Raw genomic sequence first — 17,924 nt, forward strand, 5'->3', positions numbered from 1 at the left:
AATAGACATACTAATGGCCAGTAGACTTATAAAAAATGCTCAGTCACTGATCATCAGAGAGATGTAAATTAAAATGACAATGAGGTATTTCACACCTGTCAGAATGGCTACATCAACAGTTGACAAGTGCTAGGGAGAATGTGGAGAAAAGGGAACCCTGGTACACTCCTGATGAGAAGGCAGACTGGTGCAGCCATTATTGAAAACCGTATGGAGCTTTCTCAAAAAAAATAAATATGAAACTGCCATTTGACTCAGCGATCCCACTTCTAGGAATATATCCTGTGAAACCCAAAACACCAGTCAGAATGGATATATGCACCCCTAAGTTCATAGCAGCACAATTTACAATAGCCCAAGTGCCCTTCAGTAGACGAATGGATTAAAAAGCTGTGGTACATTTATATCATGCAATACTATGCAGCAGTAGAAGAAGAAGAAGAAGAAGAAGAAGAAGAAGAAGAAGAAGAAGAATCATCTCTTACCCTTTGAAAAAGTATGGAGGGACCTGGAGAGTATCATGCTAGTTGAAATCTATCATGCTAGTCAGTCTGAGAAATTCAAGTATCACATGATCTCATTCATATGTGGAACCTAATCAGCAAAATAAACTGGTGAATGTAGTGGATCCATAGACATGGAAGCATGGAACAGAGTCTAGAATCTCGGCTGGAAGGTGAGGAATGGTGGGTGAGAGATAATCAACTAAATACCTTATATGCATAACCTATGGACATAGATAATAGGGTGGTGAAAGTCTGGGGTGGGGGTGAGTGCAGGCTGTCAGTGGTCAGAGGAAAGGGTAATGGGACATACAATATGTAATACTTCGAATAGTAAAATTAAAAGTAAATAAAATAAATGGGTGATGTCTTGACCCAAGTCATAGCCAAGGGAATAGGTGACCAAAGTAGAATGGAGGAAAAGGTTATTAAAGATAGGGAGGCTAAAGGTTTAGGAATTAAAGAACAACAGAAGTCTGGGAGTAGGGAGCAAGGAATATTTTATGGGTTTTATGGAGAACATGATGCAACTAGAGGATAACTTGGAGAAGAGTGCTTTATTTAACCTTGTACCTCAAACAAGAAGAGATAGACTGACATAGATAGTTATTAAAAAATTGGTTATAAACACAAACTATTCAAGTACTAACTCATTTTAGATATTAAAAAGTTACAAGGTAGTTTATAATTTAGAAATTTGGAGAAATATGAAATGCTTTTAAATTTTTAATTAAGAAATAACCATTAATAGAAATATAAAACAAGATTTCTAACTTGCAAATTTCTGGCAAGAAAAAAATTAAATGAAAGACAATATAGGAGTCTTCCTGTCAAGATGGCAGAGTAGGAAATGTACTTGCCTGCTGCCATAACAACTTAAAAATTGCAACTAAAGACTGTCATTAGTGAGAACTACCTTATGTCTGTCTGATCAGACATCATATAACTAAAGATATATAGAAGAAGATTCATCAAGACCAGTAAGAGAGGCAGAGGTGTGGAACATGTTGGTCCCACATTGATATGTGGTAGTTAAAAAAATTATGAGTGATATCGCAGCTGCTGATGTATCCCCTGAGGAGCAAGGTGTCCCAACCCTATACAGGGCTCCCCAGCCCAGTAGCCCATTGCCAGGAAAAGAAGTCCCATAACTTCTGGCTAAAAGAACCAGAGGGGATTGTGGATGAGTGAAACAGAAGGTTACTGGAGTCCCAGGCTGTTCCTCTTGCAGAGCCCATGCATGGAATTACTCATACTCACTCTAAGCTTCAGAACTGGGGCAGCAGCTTTTCCTTATGGTGAGGAACTGAATTGTCTAGCTTCATGATGAGGATTGGAGGGGCAGCTTTCTCCCAGACAATTGCTGGCAGAAGACATTGTTCCTTTGCTGAACTTTTCCCTGCCCTGCAGGCTCCAAATCTGGGTTTCCATCAAAGTGAGTAACGTTTGCCCTGCCCTGGTGATTCTCTGAGACCCCACCCAACTGCAGACCCACCCAAGCCACTTCCATATATATGACCCATTTTGGCACATCTTCAGACTTTCCTAAAATCTCTCAAACTCCAAACAAGGAGCACTGGCCTTAGAATGCCCCATACCTCCTGCTAAGCAGCTACAAGTCTGACAATAATGACAGATGCCCTAAATTCATAGCTTAGCCTCTTCCAGACTCCTCCAAGCCCAGCACAAGTGGCAACCATCTGTAGATTACTTTGTAGCTCATACTAGTGTCCTTGGGTAGAGCACAGGCCCCAGAACTAATACACTGTAGTTGTGGGCAGTCCTCAAAACCAATAAGCCTCAGAGTTAATCCCTCCCACTGACAAGCCAACAGCAATCAAGGATACCTACTACATAAGGCCATTCACTCTACCAAGACTGGGAGAAGTACCAGCTCTACTTAACACATAGAAACAATCACAGGGAGGCAGCCTAAAAGAGGAGACAAAGAGGCATATCCCAAATTACAGAACAGAACAAAACTCTAAAAAACAAACTAAATGGATATAAGCAATTAACCAGATGCAGAGTTGGAAACACTGGTTATAAAGGTGCTCAATGACCTCAGTAAGAACTTCAACAAAGAGATAGAAATGGAGATGGAAAACATAAAAAAGAACTGGTCATAAATTAATTTTACAATAACAAATGAGGATTACATTAGAAAAAATCAATAGTGAAGCAGAGAATTGCATCAGCAATTTGCGAGATAATGTAGTGGAGCACACCTAAACAGAAGAGCAAAAAGAAAACAAGCCGAAACCGGTTTGGCTCAGTGAATAGAGCGTCGGCCTGTGGGCTGAAAGGTCCCGGGTTCGATTCCGGTCAAGGGCATGTACCTTGGTTGTGGGCACATCCCCAGTGGGGGGTGTGCAAGAGGCAGCTGATCGATGTTTCTCTCTCATTAATGTTTCTAACTCTCTATCCCTCTCTCTTCCTCTCTGTAAAAAATCAAAATATATTTAAAAATAAAAAATAAAACAATCCAGAAAAATAAGGATAGTTTAAGGGGCCATTGAGACAACATCAGCACCAACGTTTGCATCATGGTGTAACATAAGAAGAGAAAGTGTAAGGAATTGGAAACTCTTGAAGAAATAATGATTGAAAATTTTTCTAATCTAGTAATGGAAATAAACTTACATTCCTAAGAATCACAGAGAATCCCAAACATCATGAACCCAAAGAGGCCCACACCAAGACACATCATAATTAAAATGTCAAAGGTTATATAAAATCTCCAATTTGGCCCTAACGGGTTTGGCTCAGACTGTGTCTTGGCCTACAGACTAAAGAGTCCCAGGTTCGATTCTGATCAAGGGCATGCTACCTTGGTTGCAGTCACATCCCCAGTAGGGGGTGTGCAGGAGGTAGCTGACCAATGTTTCTCTCTCATCGATGTTTCTAACTCTCTATCCCTCTCCATTCCTCTCTAAAAAAATCAATAAAATATATTTTTAAAAATAAAATAAAATAAAACCTCCGATTTGTATTTTAAATTGTTGCTGCTATATTGTGAAGCCGCCATAAATTAAAGCATTTTCATGTGGATATATGTATTTTTGTAGTTTCAAATGCTACTGTATGTTTTTACAGCTAATAGAAATCTTGTTGATAAAAATATCAATGTTAAAAAAAAAAAAAGGTGGGGGAAGCCATCATGTATATAGTAAATAAATGAATGACTATGTTTCAGTGAAATTTTATTTACAGGAATAGGTCTTGATTTTCCCAAGGGCTGTAGTTGCTGACCTCTACTTTAGATTGAAAAGGCCCAATGATTCCACCCCACACGGGCTATGAGGGGCTGCTGGTTCCAGGTCCTGTGACCAATCAGGCATCATCATGGGTGGCCTCGGGGAAGTTTCAACTGCAGGCAGGGGCTGGGTGCAGGGCAGCAGCCATCGGCAGGAGTGGGGCCAGGAGCTGATGGCAGGCATCTGGGTCTGAGATCCGTGAGCATCCCTTCAAGGAGCTGGTCATCAGCCAGTTGGGTGTGGCAAGACCAGCATCATCAAGCGCTATATCCACCAGCTCTTCTCTCAGCACTACTGGGACATTGTCAGAGTGGATTTCAGGCTCAAGGTCCTCAACTGGGACAGCGGGACGCTGGTGCACTGCAGCTGTGGGACATTGCGGGGCAGGAGCGCTTTGGCAACACGATCCGAGTATACTATAAAGAAGCTGTTGATGCTTTTATAGTCTTTGATATATCAGAGGTTCCACATTCGAGGTCCTCTTAAAATGAAAACATAATCTGAACAGTAAAATCCATCTTCCAAGTGGTGGCTCTATTTCTGCTGTTCTCTTAGCTAATAAAAGTGACCAGAAAAAGGAAGGTCGCCATATTCCTGCCCAGATGGACCAGTTCTGCAATGAATGTGGCTTCAATGTATAGTTGAAACCTCTGCAAACATAGGGGAACCAGCCCGGTTCCTGGTGGAGAACATTCTTGTGAACCACTAAACCTTTCCTAATGAAGACAACAATGTGAACAAAATTAAATTGTACCAGAATGCCTTGCAAATCCTAATGTTGCTGTCATGGCTACAGCTCCTTTCCTGCTTGCCAGATTCAGCCTGAGCAAATTCCTGAGAATTATGGATGGATGCCCTGTTCTGTGATCTTCCCAAGACTGTGCTTTAAAATGATTGTGAGGGCACCCTGCGAGCCTTAGCAGAAGTGCATGTTGGTGTCTATCCTCAGCATGGTTCTACACCTTAGAGTGAGCACTCAGGCTTCTCTTGTTGCTGCTGCCATCAGTTTCAGCATAATGTTTACATCCTTAACATCTTTGAAAATTACAATGCTCAGGAGTTGTAAGTTGTAGCTCTTAGTGTAAGCACTAAGGTAGTAATAAAACTTTCCCAGCAGTCATACAATAATTGTACAAGTTTGTATTTTTGTATTCCATCTTCACTTTTAAGGAAGGCTCTTAGACAGTTAACCACAGAAGGCATGAAGTTTCTGTTAGGCAATTGTTTTCCCCCTCAAAACTTTTATCTGGGGCTAGTTTTGTCATATCTATAACATCATGGTCAAGAAGAGAAGTTATTCAAAGCAGAGAAGATTAGATCCTAGGTTTCATAGTTTGAATTGTGAGAAACAAGGTTGTAAGTTTTATATAAAGTTTGGGGTATTTAAAGTATAATACATGAGAAAGGTACATTTGGATCACAATAATTGTATTACCATTCAACCCAAGTAAGAACAGGATAAATATATTTTGACTGGGGAAAAAAACACACACACACAAAAAAAAAAGTAAGAAAGAAAAGGCCCAATGAATGCCCCTGTCAACCTTTTGTCTGTCTGCATTTACCTATTCTGAATGTTTCATATAAATGTAGTCATATCTGTAACCTTTGTTGTCTGGCTTGTTTTATTTAGCATGTTTTTGAAATTAATATACATTGTAGTATGTAGCAGTACTCATTTCTTTTTATAGCTGAATATTCCATTGTATGGATATACTACCTTTTGTTTAGCCATTTATCTGTTGGTAGAGATTTGGGTTATTTCTACTTTTTTGCTTTTGTTAGTAGTATTACTGTGAGTATCCTACCTAATAAAGAGGGAATATGCTAATTGACTGTCACACCCTCACAAAGATGATGGTGCCCAACTCCAATAAGGAGGGAATATGCTAACTGACTGCCACACCCTCAAAGATGGCGGCACCCACAACCACAAGATAGTGGTGCCCAATCCCCTCAGCCCCACTGGGGCAGCAGGCGCATGGCATGAACTGGCCCACCCGTGCACACAACTGCCTCTGGAGTCCCCTGTCCCCTAGACCCCCAGCTGCCCAGGGCCAAGGTACAGGCAAACCTCAGGTTGCAGCTGCCCAGCCACCCAGGGCTGGTCCAAGGCACAGGCAAGCCTCAGATGGTGGCTTCCCAGCTGCCCAGTGCTGCCCAAGTCTCAGGTAACCAGGGCTGGCTAAGCCTTGCACTGCTGGCAGTGGCAGCAGCAGAGGTGTGATGGGGGTGTCGCCCTTCCCTTATTGCCTGGTCACCTTCTGCCCCTGAGGGTTCCTGGACTGTGAGAGGGGACAGGCCAGGCTGAGGGACCTCCCTTCCAGTTCATGAATTGTCATGCACCAGGCCTCTATTTATAAAATAGAGACCCAGTGCACAGATTTATGCATGGGTGGGGTCCAGCCAGCCCAGCCCTAATCAGTGGATCGGGGCTGAGCCTGTTGGGAGGAGGAGATGGCAGGTGATTGGCCAGCCATCTCACCCTGATTGGGGTCTAATCAGGGCCCAGCCAGCTCGGGAGAGGGGCTATAGGTGATTGACCAACCAGCCCTGCCCCCGAACGGGGCTTGGGGAGGGTCTGTGGGAGGTTGGCTGGCCAGCCCCACCCCAATTGATGTGGGGGCCGATCAGGGGCAGAGCTGGCTGGGGAGAGAAGCCGCAGTCCGACTGGGGTGGTGGTGGCCCATCAGGGGTGGGGCTGCAGGAAGTTGGCCAGCTGGCCTGCCCCCTATTTGGGTAGGGGCGGCAATCAGGGATGGTGCCAGTCTGTGGGAAGGGCCTCAGGGGAGGGGTGGTTGACAACCAGGCCCTCCCCCCTATCAGAGTGGGAGAGGCCAATGAGGGGTGCAGCAACAAGGGGGAGGGGCCTTGGGAGATTTGCCAGCTGGCCCCACCTGCCGATTGGGTGTTTCACTGGCTACAATGGGCATCACCAGTCATTCCAATCATTACGGCATTCCAATCACTGGCTTTTATATATACAGATATTTAAGTATCTGTTTCTAGTTCTTAGGGTATATAGCTAGAAGTGGAATTGCTGAACTATATGGCAATTTTATGTTTAACTCTGAGGAACTGCCCAACTGTTTTATACAGTGACTGCACCATTTTACATTCCTACTGGCACTATATGTGTTCCAATTTCTCTACTTTTCCAACACTTCTTTTCTCTTCCTGGGGTAAGAATCACAGGAGTTTCTTATAATTCTGTGACTTCTCAATTAATTTCACATCCACAGAGTAAAAAAACAAATGCAAAACTTTTTAAATTTAATTTTATTGATTAAGATATCACATAAAACTCTTAAGCTAGATACTTAGAATTATTAACATGTTTATTTAAAATTTATTTAAGCATTTGAATATGAATTGATGGTTTGAAGGATGATTGTCATACTATACACACTCACATATATCTATATTTCTTTTTTATTCTTTCTTTTAGCTATCTGAGAAGAAAAGGAATAATAATAAATGAAACGTCTGCAGTTGTATATGCTCAGTTACTCACAGGACATAAATATCAAATAAATCAAAATGGTGAAGTTCATCTAGAGAAACAGTGGTCAAAACAAGTTCTTCCTTTTGTTTATCAAGCTGTTGTCAAGGTAATCTCCATCAGGTCTCAATTATATTTTACTATACACTATTGCACACTGTAAAAGACAGACTTTATATCTATCATATTAACATTGGTTTCTAAATAGAAGAGTAATATAGCAATGTGTAATGGGAACTATTATTTAATATAATTTGCAAAATATTTTCTTTTTTTAAAAGGCTTCCTCAGACACTCTGTGGTTGGGAACATGTCCTTTTAAATTTTTTTTTAATCCTCACCGAGGACTTACTTACCGTAGAGAGAGGAAGGGAGAGAGGTGGTGGGGTGGGGTGGAATGAGAGAGAAACATCCATTGGTTACCTACCATACACACCCTGATTGGGGATGCAACCTTTTAGTACATGAGACAGTGCTCAACCAATGGAGCCACTAGGGCAGGGCTAATTTATTTTTAACTTAATCTCTAAAAGAAAAATCCCAGCATTAACTTAAACTCTTGCATTTTTAGATTTTTATTCTCAAAAGAAAATGTTTTCCTTAAATAGTATATGCAAAAGGCTATTGTGTTTGTAATATTAGATGTGGTAAGGGGATAACATTTTTTAAAGCATGTAGTGATCCTATAATTTTGGGGAAGCACAGTGTAATGATTAAGAGCACAGATGCCTAAGTTGACTTTGTAAGCTGTATGACCTTGGGCAAGATTTATCCCCTTTTTGTGCCTTAGTTTCCTCATCTGTAAAGTAGGGCTAATAATGGTCTGCCACAGAGGGCTGTTTTAAGGATAAAATGAACTAGTAAAGGCGTGGAATATCTAAACGCAGTCAATAAATTTTAGCTGCCAGTATTGGTATGTAGACAGTCTTTACATTTGACATTTATAGGTAGTACTAGAGGCCCAATACATGAAATGTGCGCAGGTACATTCCCTAGGCCTAGCCTGTCATCAGGACCATCTTCCCCAACTGCTGGCAGCTGGCCCCGCCTCCTGCCTCCACCCACCATTCAGCAATGGAAACCTGACGTCTGGGGGAGGGACTCAGAAGTCAGCTGTTCCCACCCACTTGCTGGACCCACTCCTGCCGCTGGTCACCCTCTGTGTGTGGAACGGTTGGCGGGGTGGGGGCTTTGGTAGTCACAGGAACCAGGTTGAAGGGGCTCCTATTGTGTGTGGGGTGATGAGAGGGGTGGGTGCCTTGGCCTGGTGTCATCCACATCCCCCACCACCCACCCCCATTCCCCGTTCACCATTGGTGGCAATTGGAGCCTCCGGGCCCAGGGAAGGGACCAAGAGGTTGACCCATTCCACCTGCTCGCCAGCCCCACCCCTGCCTCCGGTCACCCTCTATGTGTGGGATAATTGGTGGGGTGGGGGCCTTGGCTTGGCATCCCTTGCCATCCACCCCGGGTCCCCATTCATCACTGGTGATTGGAACCTGCTGGCTAGGGAAAGGGACCGAGAGGTAGTCAGTGCATCTCATAGTGACAGGTTGAGCAGTTCTGGTCGTTCCGCCGATATGGTCACTGGGCTTTTATTATATCGGATAGCCATAGTCCCATAGGAAAAAAAACTTGTGTACAATCTATGAAAGTCTTGATTGTGATGATTTATTTACTTTTATATTTCATTCTATATAGGACATCCGAGCTTTTGATTCCCGTTTCTCCAATATCAAAACATTGGATGACTTGTTTCCTCCTAGAAGTATGGTCTTTATGCTGGGAACCCCCTATTATGGCTGTGCTGGAGAAGTTAGTTGCTGTTACTAATTAAATTTCTCTCTGGTTTGAAATTAATATAATTCTTTACCCTTTCTTCACTTAGGTGTAAAATTGAAGGTAATACTGAAGTGGAAAAATAAGAAAGAATTCATTAATCTAACTAATGAACATAGTATTTGGCTATATATCTTTAGTCTTGAGCATGATGGGGTCATATTTGGGGCTAAAAAAGAATTCAAATCCTGATCTTTAGTAGTATATTGTGGTGTACATGAATCTATTCTATAGTTATTTTAGATTTATTATTGGGTTGATGAATTTATAAATATGTTAATGTTTTGGGAAGGTCCAGTTCTCACATGGAAAAAGGCACATGCAAATATACATATGTGCCTATATATAACATATTCTCTAGGTTCATTTGCACAAAAAGATAAGCAAACACCACTATGGTAGCAGTGAACACATGTGCTTAGTAACTTATGATACCATATCACACTAAAAAACACAGGGAAATAGCTGGTTACAGGGCTTGGGCAGGTGGATATAAGATGAGCATGAAGCCTCTTGTATCAGAAAGTAAGGAAGTGCTCAGAAAAATGATGGGAGGGTATCACATAGTTACAAAAACCAGGTTGTAGAGGCTCCTAATAATCAAATCTGGAACAGTTTGAGTCTAGAAATAAGTACAGTTATCAATAATTATAAATCATTGTGGGGGAGATAGAAATTTATTATTTTACTGGAGGCCAGTGCATGAAATTCATGCCCGGGAGAGGCAGGGGTGTCCCTCAGCCTAGCCTGAACCCTCTCCAATCTGGGAGCCCTCGAGGGATGTCTAAGCATCACATTTAGACCCGGTGGGATCGGGTCTAAACGGGCAGTCGGACATCCCTTTTACAGTCCACGTCTGCTGGCTCCCAGCTACTCACCTGCCTGCCTTCCTGATTGTCCCTAACCGCTTCTGTCTGCCAGCCTGATCACTCCCTAACCACTCCCCTGCCAGCCTGATTGAAGTCTGACTGCTCCCTGCCAGCCTGTTTGTCCCCAACTTCCCTCCTTTCCGCCTGGTTATCCCTAACTGCCCTCCCCTGCAGGGTTGATCGCCCCCAACTGCCCTCCTTTGAGGCCTGTTCCCTCCCAACTACCCTCCCCTGCTAGCCTGATCGCCCCCAACTGCCCTCCCTTGCAGGCCTGGTCCCTCCCAACCGCCCTCCCCTGTAGGCCTCGTCCCTCCCAACTGCCCTCCCCTGCTTGTGGTGGCCCTCTTGTGTCCACATAGGGGCAGGATCTTTGGCACATGGGGGCAGTTATCTTAATCTTGTGTGTTGGAATGATGTTCAATCTGCATATTACTCTTTTATTAGACAGGATAGAGGCCTGGTGCAGGGGGTGGGGGCCAGCTGATTTGCCTTGAAAGGTGTCCCTGATCAGACTGGGGGTTCCCTTGGGGCGTGGGGTGGCCTGAGCGAGGAGCCTGTGGTGATTTGCAGGCTGGCCATGCCCCCTGGCAACCCAAGTGGAGACCCTGGTATCTTCTACAATTGAAACTTCGTAGCCTAGAGCGGAGCCAAGTCTTCTGCTGGCCCTGTGGTGGCAGGGAATTTATTTACCTTCTATAATTGAAACTATGTAGCCTTAAGTGGAGGCCTGGGCCTGCCAGGATGTGTGGAAAGCTTTGTTTCCTCTATCGCCTGGGAAACCCAAGCCTCCCTCCTGCTCCCTGTGGCTGCAGCCATCTTGGCTAGGTTAATTTGCATACTTGCTCTGATTGACTGATGGGTGTAGCTTGTGGGTGTAGCAGAGTGATGTTAATTTGCTTATTATTTTATTATATAGGATAGTGGTAATAAATAAGTAAATAGTGAAGGGAAGGGCACAGTTCTTACTTAGAGTATTATGTCAAGGGTAAATTTTGGGAGAGTGCTGGAGGTAGAAATCATCATTTTATGACCATTGGGATAAAGATTAAATTAGGCAACAACCATCATTGGAGGCTAAAGTTATGGGAAATTTTTTATAAGGTAGTATATTTTCATGATCTTGAACGTGTTTTTCTACAAACTGTTTATTAGTTTCAAGGGCAATAAATAACTATTTGCACAGTGAAGAAATTAAGCAACATCTTGATGGTATGAACAAAGTTAATGTTATGACAGGTGAGCATCATGTACTTCCAATGTGATACTCTAAGAAGCATACATCACCTGTGCACTAATACATCTAAAATAACTATAGAATTGATTCATGTACAGAATATATAACCTTAACCTAATCACAAGGAAACATCAGATAAGTCCAAAATGAGTAAATCCCCCCCCCTTTTTTTTTTAGTGCAGTGTATTCTTCAAAATATCAATGTTATAAAGGGCAAAGAAAAGGTCTGGATATATTCTAGATTAAAGGAAGCTAAATAGTTAGGACAACTAAATGCAGTATCTGATCATAGCCTGGACCTGGTATTTAAAGGGGGGGGGGGGGGGGCGGGAAGCATTTTCTACAAAGGACATTTTTAGGTCAACTGACAAATGTTAAAACATGGAGTAAAATGTTAACAGGTTGATCTGGATAAATGTATTACAAGTGTTCTTTGACCTGTTTTTAGTTTTACAACTTCTTGGTAGTTTGAAATTATTTGCAAATTAAAAGTTAATTTTAAAAAAACAACTCTTTAACACTTATTAAAAGCAAGGTACGATGACTTAAATTTACAGTACATTCCCTCGGTCTTGATGTATTTTAGAAATAATAAACACTGTTCAAGTAAATAGAAAAATCAAGTGAGTAAAATGTAGTGTAAGAGACTAAAACCTGTGATTTTTTTTTCTCTCCAAGGTTCAGGATTCAGGGGATGTGATTACAGAAGGTAGGATTCGGGTGGTTTTCAGCATTCCATGTGAACCCAATCTTGATGTTTTAATACAGAACCAGCATGTGAGTACTATAGTTCATATTATTTAATTTAGAATTAATGAATTTTAAAAAATATTAGAGGGTATTTTTGCCAACTTTTTGGAGTTTATTGCAAATATTTTATTTAATACTAATTAAATTTCCTTATGGTTATATCTAGTATTATTTAAAAACTACAGGCCCCGTGCATGAAATGTATACATTGGGCGGAGGGGATGATGGTGTCTCTCAGCCCAACCTGCACCCTCTCCAATTTGGGACTCCTCAAGGGATGTCCAACTGCAATCAGACATCCTCCTCACAGTCCACCACTGCTGGCTCCCAACAGCTCACCTGTCTGCCTTCTTTTCTTCCTGATTGCCCCTAATCACTTCTGCCTGCCAGCCTGATCACCTCTAACCACTCCCGTGCCAGCCTGATTGATGTCTAACTGCTCCCCTCCCAGCCTGTTTGTCCCCAACTTCCCTCCTCTACCGGCCTGGTCACCCCTAACTGCCCTCCCCTGCAGGGTTGATCACCCACAACTGCCCTCCCCTGCTGGCCATCTTGTGGTGGCTATCTTGTGTCCACATGGGGGCAGCTATCTTAATCTTGTATGTTGGAGTGATGTTCAATCTGCATATTACTCTTTTATTTATTAGATAGGATAGAGGCCTGGTGCATGGGTGGGAGCCAGATGATTTGCCCTGAAGGGTGTCCCAGATTAGACTGGGGGTTCCCTTGTGGCATGGGGTGGCCTGAGCAAGGGGCCTGTGGTGGTTTGCAGGCCAGCCATGCCCCTCGGTGACCCAAGCAGAGGCCCTGGTATCTGGAATTTATTTTCCTTTTACAATTGAAACTTTGTAGCCTGGAGCAGAGCCAAGCCTTCTGCTTGCTCGGTGGCTGCCGCCATTTCTGTTTGAATTTGTTTACCTTCTATAATTGAAACTTTGTAACCTTGAGTGGAGGCTTAGGCCAGCTATGGCAGGCAGAAAGCTTGGCTTCCTCCATTGCCGGGGAAGCCAAAACCTCCCTCCTGCTCTATGTGGCTACAGCCATCTTGGTTGGGGTTAATTTGCATACTAGCTTTGATTGGTTGTTGGCTTGGCTGGTGGTTATAGCGGAGGTAAGGTCAATTTGCATATTACTCTTTTATAAGATCTAAGTGTGGAGTCTTTTTATTTTAATACATCTTTATTGTTCAGATTATTACAAATGTTCCCTTTTTTCCCCCTCCATTGCTCCCCTCCACCAGGTTCCCACCTCACCCTCTGCTCTTTCCCCACCCCCCATTGTTCTCATCCATAGGTGCACAGTTTATGTTCAGTCTCTTCCCGCACTCCCCACTACCCTTTTCCCTGAGAATCATCAGTCCATTCCCTTTCTATACCTCTGATTCTATTATATTCACCAGTTAATATTGTTCATCACATTTTTTAATTCCCTTGGTTTTTAGATTTACTTGTTGATAGTTACCTATTTGTTGTTCATAATTTTTATCTTTATCTTCTTCTTCTTCCTAAAGAACCCCCTTCAGCAATTCATATAATTCTGGTTTGGCGGTGATGAACTCCTTTAGCTTTTTTTTATTAGTGAAGCTCTTTATCTGGCCTTCGATTCTGAGTGATAGCTTTGCTGGGTAGAGTAATTTTGGCTGTAGATTCTTGTTATTCATCCCCTTGAAGATTTCTTGCCATTCCCGTCTTGCCATTCCCATCTGGCCTGCATGGTTTCTGTTGAGAAATCAGCTGACAATCGTATGGGTGCTTCTTTATACCTGCTTTTCTCTTGCTGCTTTTAATATTCTCTCTCTTCTTCTGGGACCACCATAATTCTGATGTTGGTATGCTTGAAGTTGTCCCAGAGGTTTCTTACCCTATCTTCAACTTTCTGGATTCTCTTGCCTTCTTGCTCCTGCAGAGGAGTGTCCTCTGGCTCTTTGTGTTCCAAATCTTTGACTTGATTCTTGCAATCTTCCAATTTGTTTTTAGGACTCTATATAATATTTTTTATTTCAGACAATGTATTCTTTATTTCTAGTTGATCCCTTTTCTATCCTCAAAGGTCTCGTTTATTTTATCAGCCTTTTCTAGGAAATTATTGAAAAAACCTTATAACTGTGGTTTTGAACTCAATGTCCATTCTTTTACTTTCGTCTATTTCCTTCGTGTCCTGCCTCTTCTCTGCATTTTAGCTGCTTCACTGATTTGAAGGAATAGTTTTGTGTGCTAGGTGTCCTAGCAGAGTCCAGTAGCACAACCTTCCCAGTTACCTGAGGTGGACAATCTTGGTGCAAGCCCTGTGGGCTGTGTGTGCAGTCTTGTTGTTAAGCCTTGCTTATTGTTGGTATCACTGAGAAGCATTGATCTCCAAGCCAATTGGCTGTGAGGATCAGCAGTGTCTCAGCCAGGAGGGCTTCTGTGCTCAGCTTGGATGGTGTGGAGTCTTGGGGTGGCACAGTCAAGCTTTGGTTCCCCGTCAGCCCCCCTTAGGAAAGTCCTATTTGCTGTGAGTCCCACAAGATTGGCTGCAGACTCACGCACCTCTTGGGGAAATGCTGTCCTCAAGTTTTGTCTGCTCCCTGACAGCCAGTTTTTTTCCGGCTCAGAGTTGTCTCTCAGTGCAGTTGGGAGTTATTTTTTTTCTCCCAAACGAGAAAGCCAGCCACTGGGAGGGCTTCTGTGTTCTGCTTGGATGAGGCAGAGTCTCGGGGTGGTGCAGACAAGCTTTGCTTTCCTGTCAGCCCCTCCCTAAGAGGGTCTGGTTCCTGAGGCCTGCAGTTTTGGCTGTTGGATACACGCACCTCCTAAAGAACTTTGCCCACTGCCTGATAGTCCAGCTTCTCCCTGATTGGGGCTGTCTATCAGAGCAATAGGGCCATTCTATTTTCCTCCCGAACAAGAAAGCCAGCCTCGCATTAGCTGCCCGTCCTCTCTGTGCGCCGGGAGTAAGCCTGCAGCGAACTCTGCCTGCCCTCTCCGTGCGCCGTGAGTAAGCCAGCAGCCAACTCGGCAACCGCCTCTTCCACGTGCACAGATCTACGGACCTCCACAGTTCCTAAGGCTCATCATCACTTAGAGATGGTAGAGATTCCGCTCAGCCTGTCGTCTGGTGTTTCAGAGCGATATTTCCTCTGTTTTCCAGTTGTAAATTTAAAATTGTTGTGGTAGGCTTCATTTAGGTGTCTACCCTATGCCGCCATCTTGGGTTTTTTCCTAAGTGTGGAGTCTGCTTAGAACTTCATGTAGACCAGGGGTCCTCAAACTTTTTAAAGTGGGGGCCAGATCACGGTCCCTCAGAGAGCTGGAGGGCCGGACTATATGAACTACTAATTCCTACTGTAACACCTCGGCTGCGCTCACTGCCCAAAAAACCTGGCGGGCCGGATCAGACTCCTCTGCGGGCCGCATGTGGCCCGCGGGCCGTAGTTTGAAGACCCCTGAGTAGACCTTTGCGGTAGGGGGAGAGAATCACTGAAATCCCATTATTAATCTATAATGGTTATTATGAGTTATTGCACTAGTATTCAAACTTATAAATAGCACATTGGTTAGCATACCCTCTAGGAATAGACATGAATTTTCTAAATGTTTCATAATTAATCAAAGCCTGTATTTTTTTATTTACAAGTGGCATATGGTGTTCTTGCACAAGTTAAATGTCTCTATACAGCTAAAGATGAATAGTTCTTAGGGTCACAGCACCTTTTTTTTAGGACCTTTTTTCCCAAATATGTTCACTGTCCTCTTTCTCTTTCCCTGTTAAAATAGTGAGAGGATCCTGATCTGTCATTTTTTTTTTATTGATTAGATAACTAATTTGACTAAAATTAATTCACAAGCAGCCAGCTATTGCCACTTTTATTTCCTCTAAAGATAAAATCTAAAATATTATATCCTATGGAATTAATTTAAGGCATTAGGCATCAGCATACCCATGAGGAAACTTTATGGGAGGCAAAAAATTTACTAAAATCTTACCATTAGACCTCTTGGAGGAAGAATCCAGAAACACACATAGAAAACTGGAACAGTGGCCCGTCCTGTTTAATAAAAGAACAATATGCAAATTGACTATACCTCTATTGCATGCACAAGATACGCCCACCCGCCAAACAGGAGAGAGTATGCAAATTAACCCAACCAAGGTGGTTGTGGCAAGCAGGAGGCTTGGGTTTCTCCAACAATGGAGTAAGTCAAGCTTCCCTGCCACCCTGGCTGGCTCAGGCCTACACTCAAGGCTACAAAGTTTCAATTATAGGAGATAAAGAAATACTAACAAAAGTGACTGCAGCCACAGACTGAGCAGGAGGCTTGGCTTCACTCAAGGCTACAAAGTTTCAATTACAGAAGATAAATAAACCCCAGATACCAGGGCCTCCGCTTGGGTCCCCTGGGGGCGTGGCCAGCCTGAAAACCACCACAGGTCCCTGGCCTAGGCCTCCCTACACCCCAAGGGAATCCCCACCCTAATCCAGGACACCCTTTAGGGCAAACCAGCTGGCCCCCACCCCCTACACCAGGCCTCTATCCTATCTAATAAAAGAGTAATATGCAAATTGACCATCACTCCAACATACAATATGGCTGTCCCCATGTGGACATAAGATGGCCACCACAAATGGCCAACAGAGGAAGGCAGTTGGAAGGGATCAGGTCTGCAAGGGACGGCAGTTGGGAAGGGATCAAGCCTGCAGGGGAGGGCAGTTAGGGACAATCAGGCTGGCAGGGGAGTAATTAGGGTGATCAGGCTGGCATACAGAAGTGGTTAAGGGCAGTCAGGAAGGTAAGCAGTTGGGAGCCAGCAGTCCTGGATTGTGAGAGTAATCTCTCCCAGATTGGAGAGGGTGCAGGCTGTGCTGAGGCACACACACCCCTGTGCACGAATTTCATGCACCAGGCCTTTAGTTAGGTAAAAAGCTGTAGCTCTGTTCTGGGAGTTAGTAGAGATGGAAAAACTTGCATTCATTCCTTAATGCCTTTTTTTTTCTTTTTCTTTTTAAAAAAATATATTTTATTGATTTTTTACATAAAGTAAGGGAAAAGGATAGAGTTAGAAACATTGTGGAGAGTGAACCATCAATAAGGTGCCTCCTGCACACCTCCTACTGGGCATGTGCCCACAACCAAGGTACATGCCCTTGACTGGAATCAAACCTGGGACCTTTCTGTCCACTGAGCCAAACCAGTTAGTGCCATGCCTAGCTTTTTCTAGACCTGTACAGTGTTTCCAGGCGTACTTACTTTCTTTTTATATACCTTCTTTAACTTTTACTCAAGCCTTCTTTCTCTTTCCTAACATTCTCACCTATTTATTTTATAATTTCTAGGATGTTTGTGTGATTTTTTAAAAATTGATTTCAGAGAGGAAGATGGAGGGAGAGATAGAGACATCAATGATGAAAGTGAATTATTGATTGGCTGCTCCTGCACAGCCTCTATTGGGGTATATGCCCTTGACCATACTTGATCCTGGGTCCCTTTAGTCTGCAGGCTGACACTCTGTTCACTGAGACAAATCAGCCAGGGCTGTTTGTGTGACTTTAATAATTTTTTTAAAATATATTTTATTGATTTTTTTACAGAGAGGAAGGGAGAGAGATAGAGAGCTAGAAACGTCGATGAGAGAAAAACATTGATCAGCTGCCTCCTGCACACCCCCTACTGGGGATGTGCCTGCAAGCAATGTACATGCCCTTGACCGGAATCGAACCCGGGACCCTTCAGACTGACGCTCTACCACTGAGCCAAATGGTTTTGGCTGACTTTAATAATTTTAATTATACTATAACCCAATATTTCTCAAAAGGAGTACTATTGGTATTTTGAGCAAGACAGTTATGTTCTTTATCTGGTAGGAGAGTTGGCATTCTTAGCCCATAAACACTGAGGAGTAGTAGCATGTGCCTTTTGTTATTGTTTTTTTCCTGACCCTAGGATATTTTTCCATTGATTTTTAGAGAGAGTGGAAAGGAATGAGGCGAGA

General features: G+C 43.2%; 1 protein-coding gene and 1 pseudogene across 8 annotated transcripts in view; both read left to right on the forward strand.

Moving 5' to 3' along the window:
* The window catches only part of XRN1 (5'-3' exoribonuclease 1), a 214,342-nt gene that overhangs the window by 124,553 nt on the left and 71,865 nt on the right, over positions 1-17,924 (forward strand). For all 7 annotated transcript variants that reach the window (XM_084872413.1, XM_084872412.1, XM_084872416.1 and 4 more), the window contains exons 21-23: positions 7,209-7,371; positions 8,964-9,077; positions 11,883-11,981. In XM_084872413.1, coding sequence (XP_084728539.1) covers positions 7,209-7,371; positions 8,964-9,077; positions 11,883-11,981 — 376 coding nt within the window. The remainder of the gene's footprint in view (positions 1-7,208; positions 7,372-8,963; positions 9,078-11,882; positions 11,982-17,924) is intronic.
* Positions 646-5,806, forward strand: LOC311617415 (ras-related protein Rab-32-like; annotated as a pseudogene). Its single transcript has 2 exons — positions 646-690; positions 3,955-5,806. The product of its transcript is annotated as a ras-related protein Rab-32-like (transcript).

The sequence above is a fragment of the Pipistrellus hanaki genome (assembly GCF_964339955.1).
Source record: "Pipistrellus hanaki genome assembly, chromosome: 2".
In the NCBI taxonomy this organism is placed as follows: domain Eukaryota; kingdom Metazoa; phylum Chordata; class Mammalia; order Chiroptera; family Vespertilionidae; genus Pipistrellus; species Pipistrellus hanaki.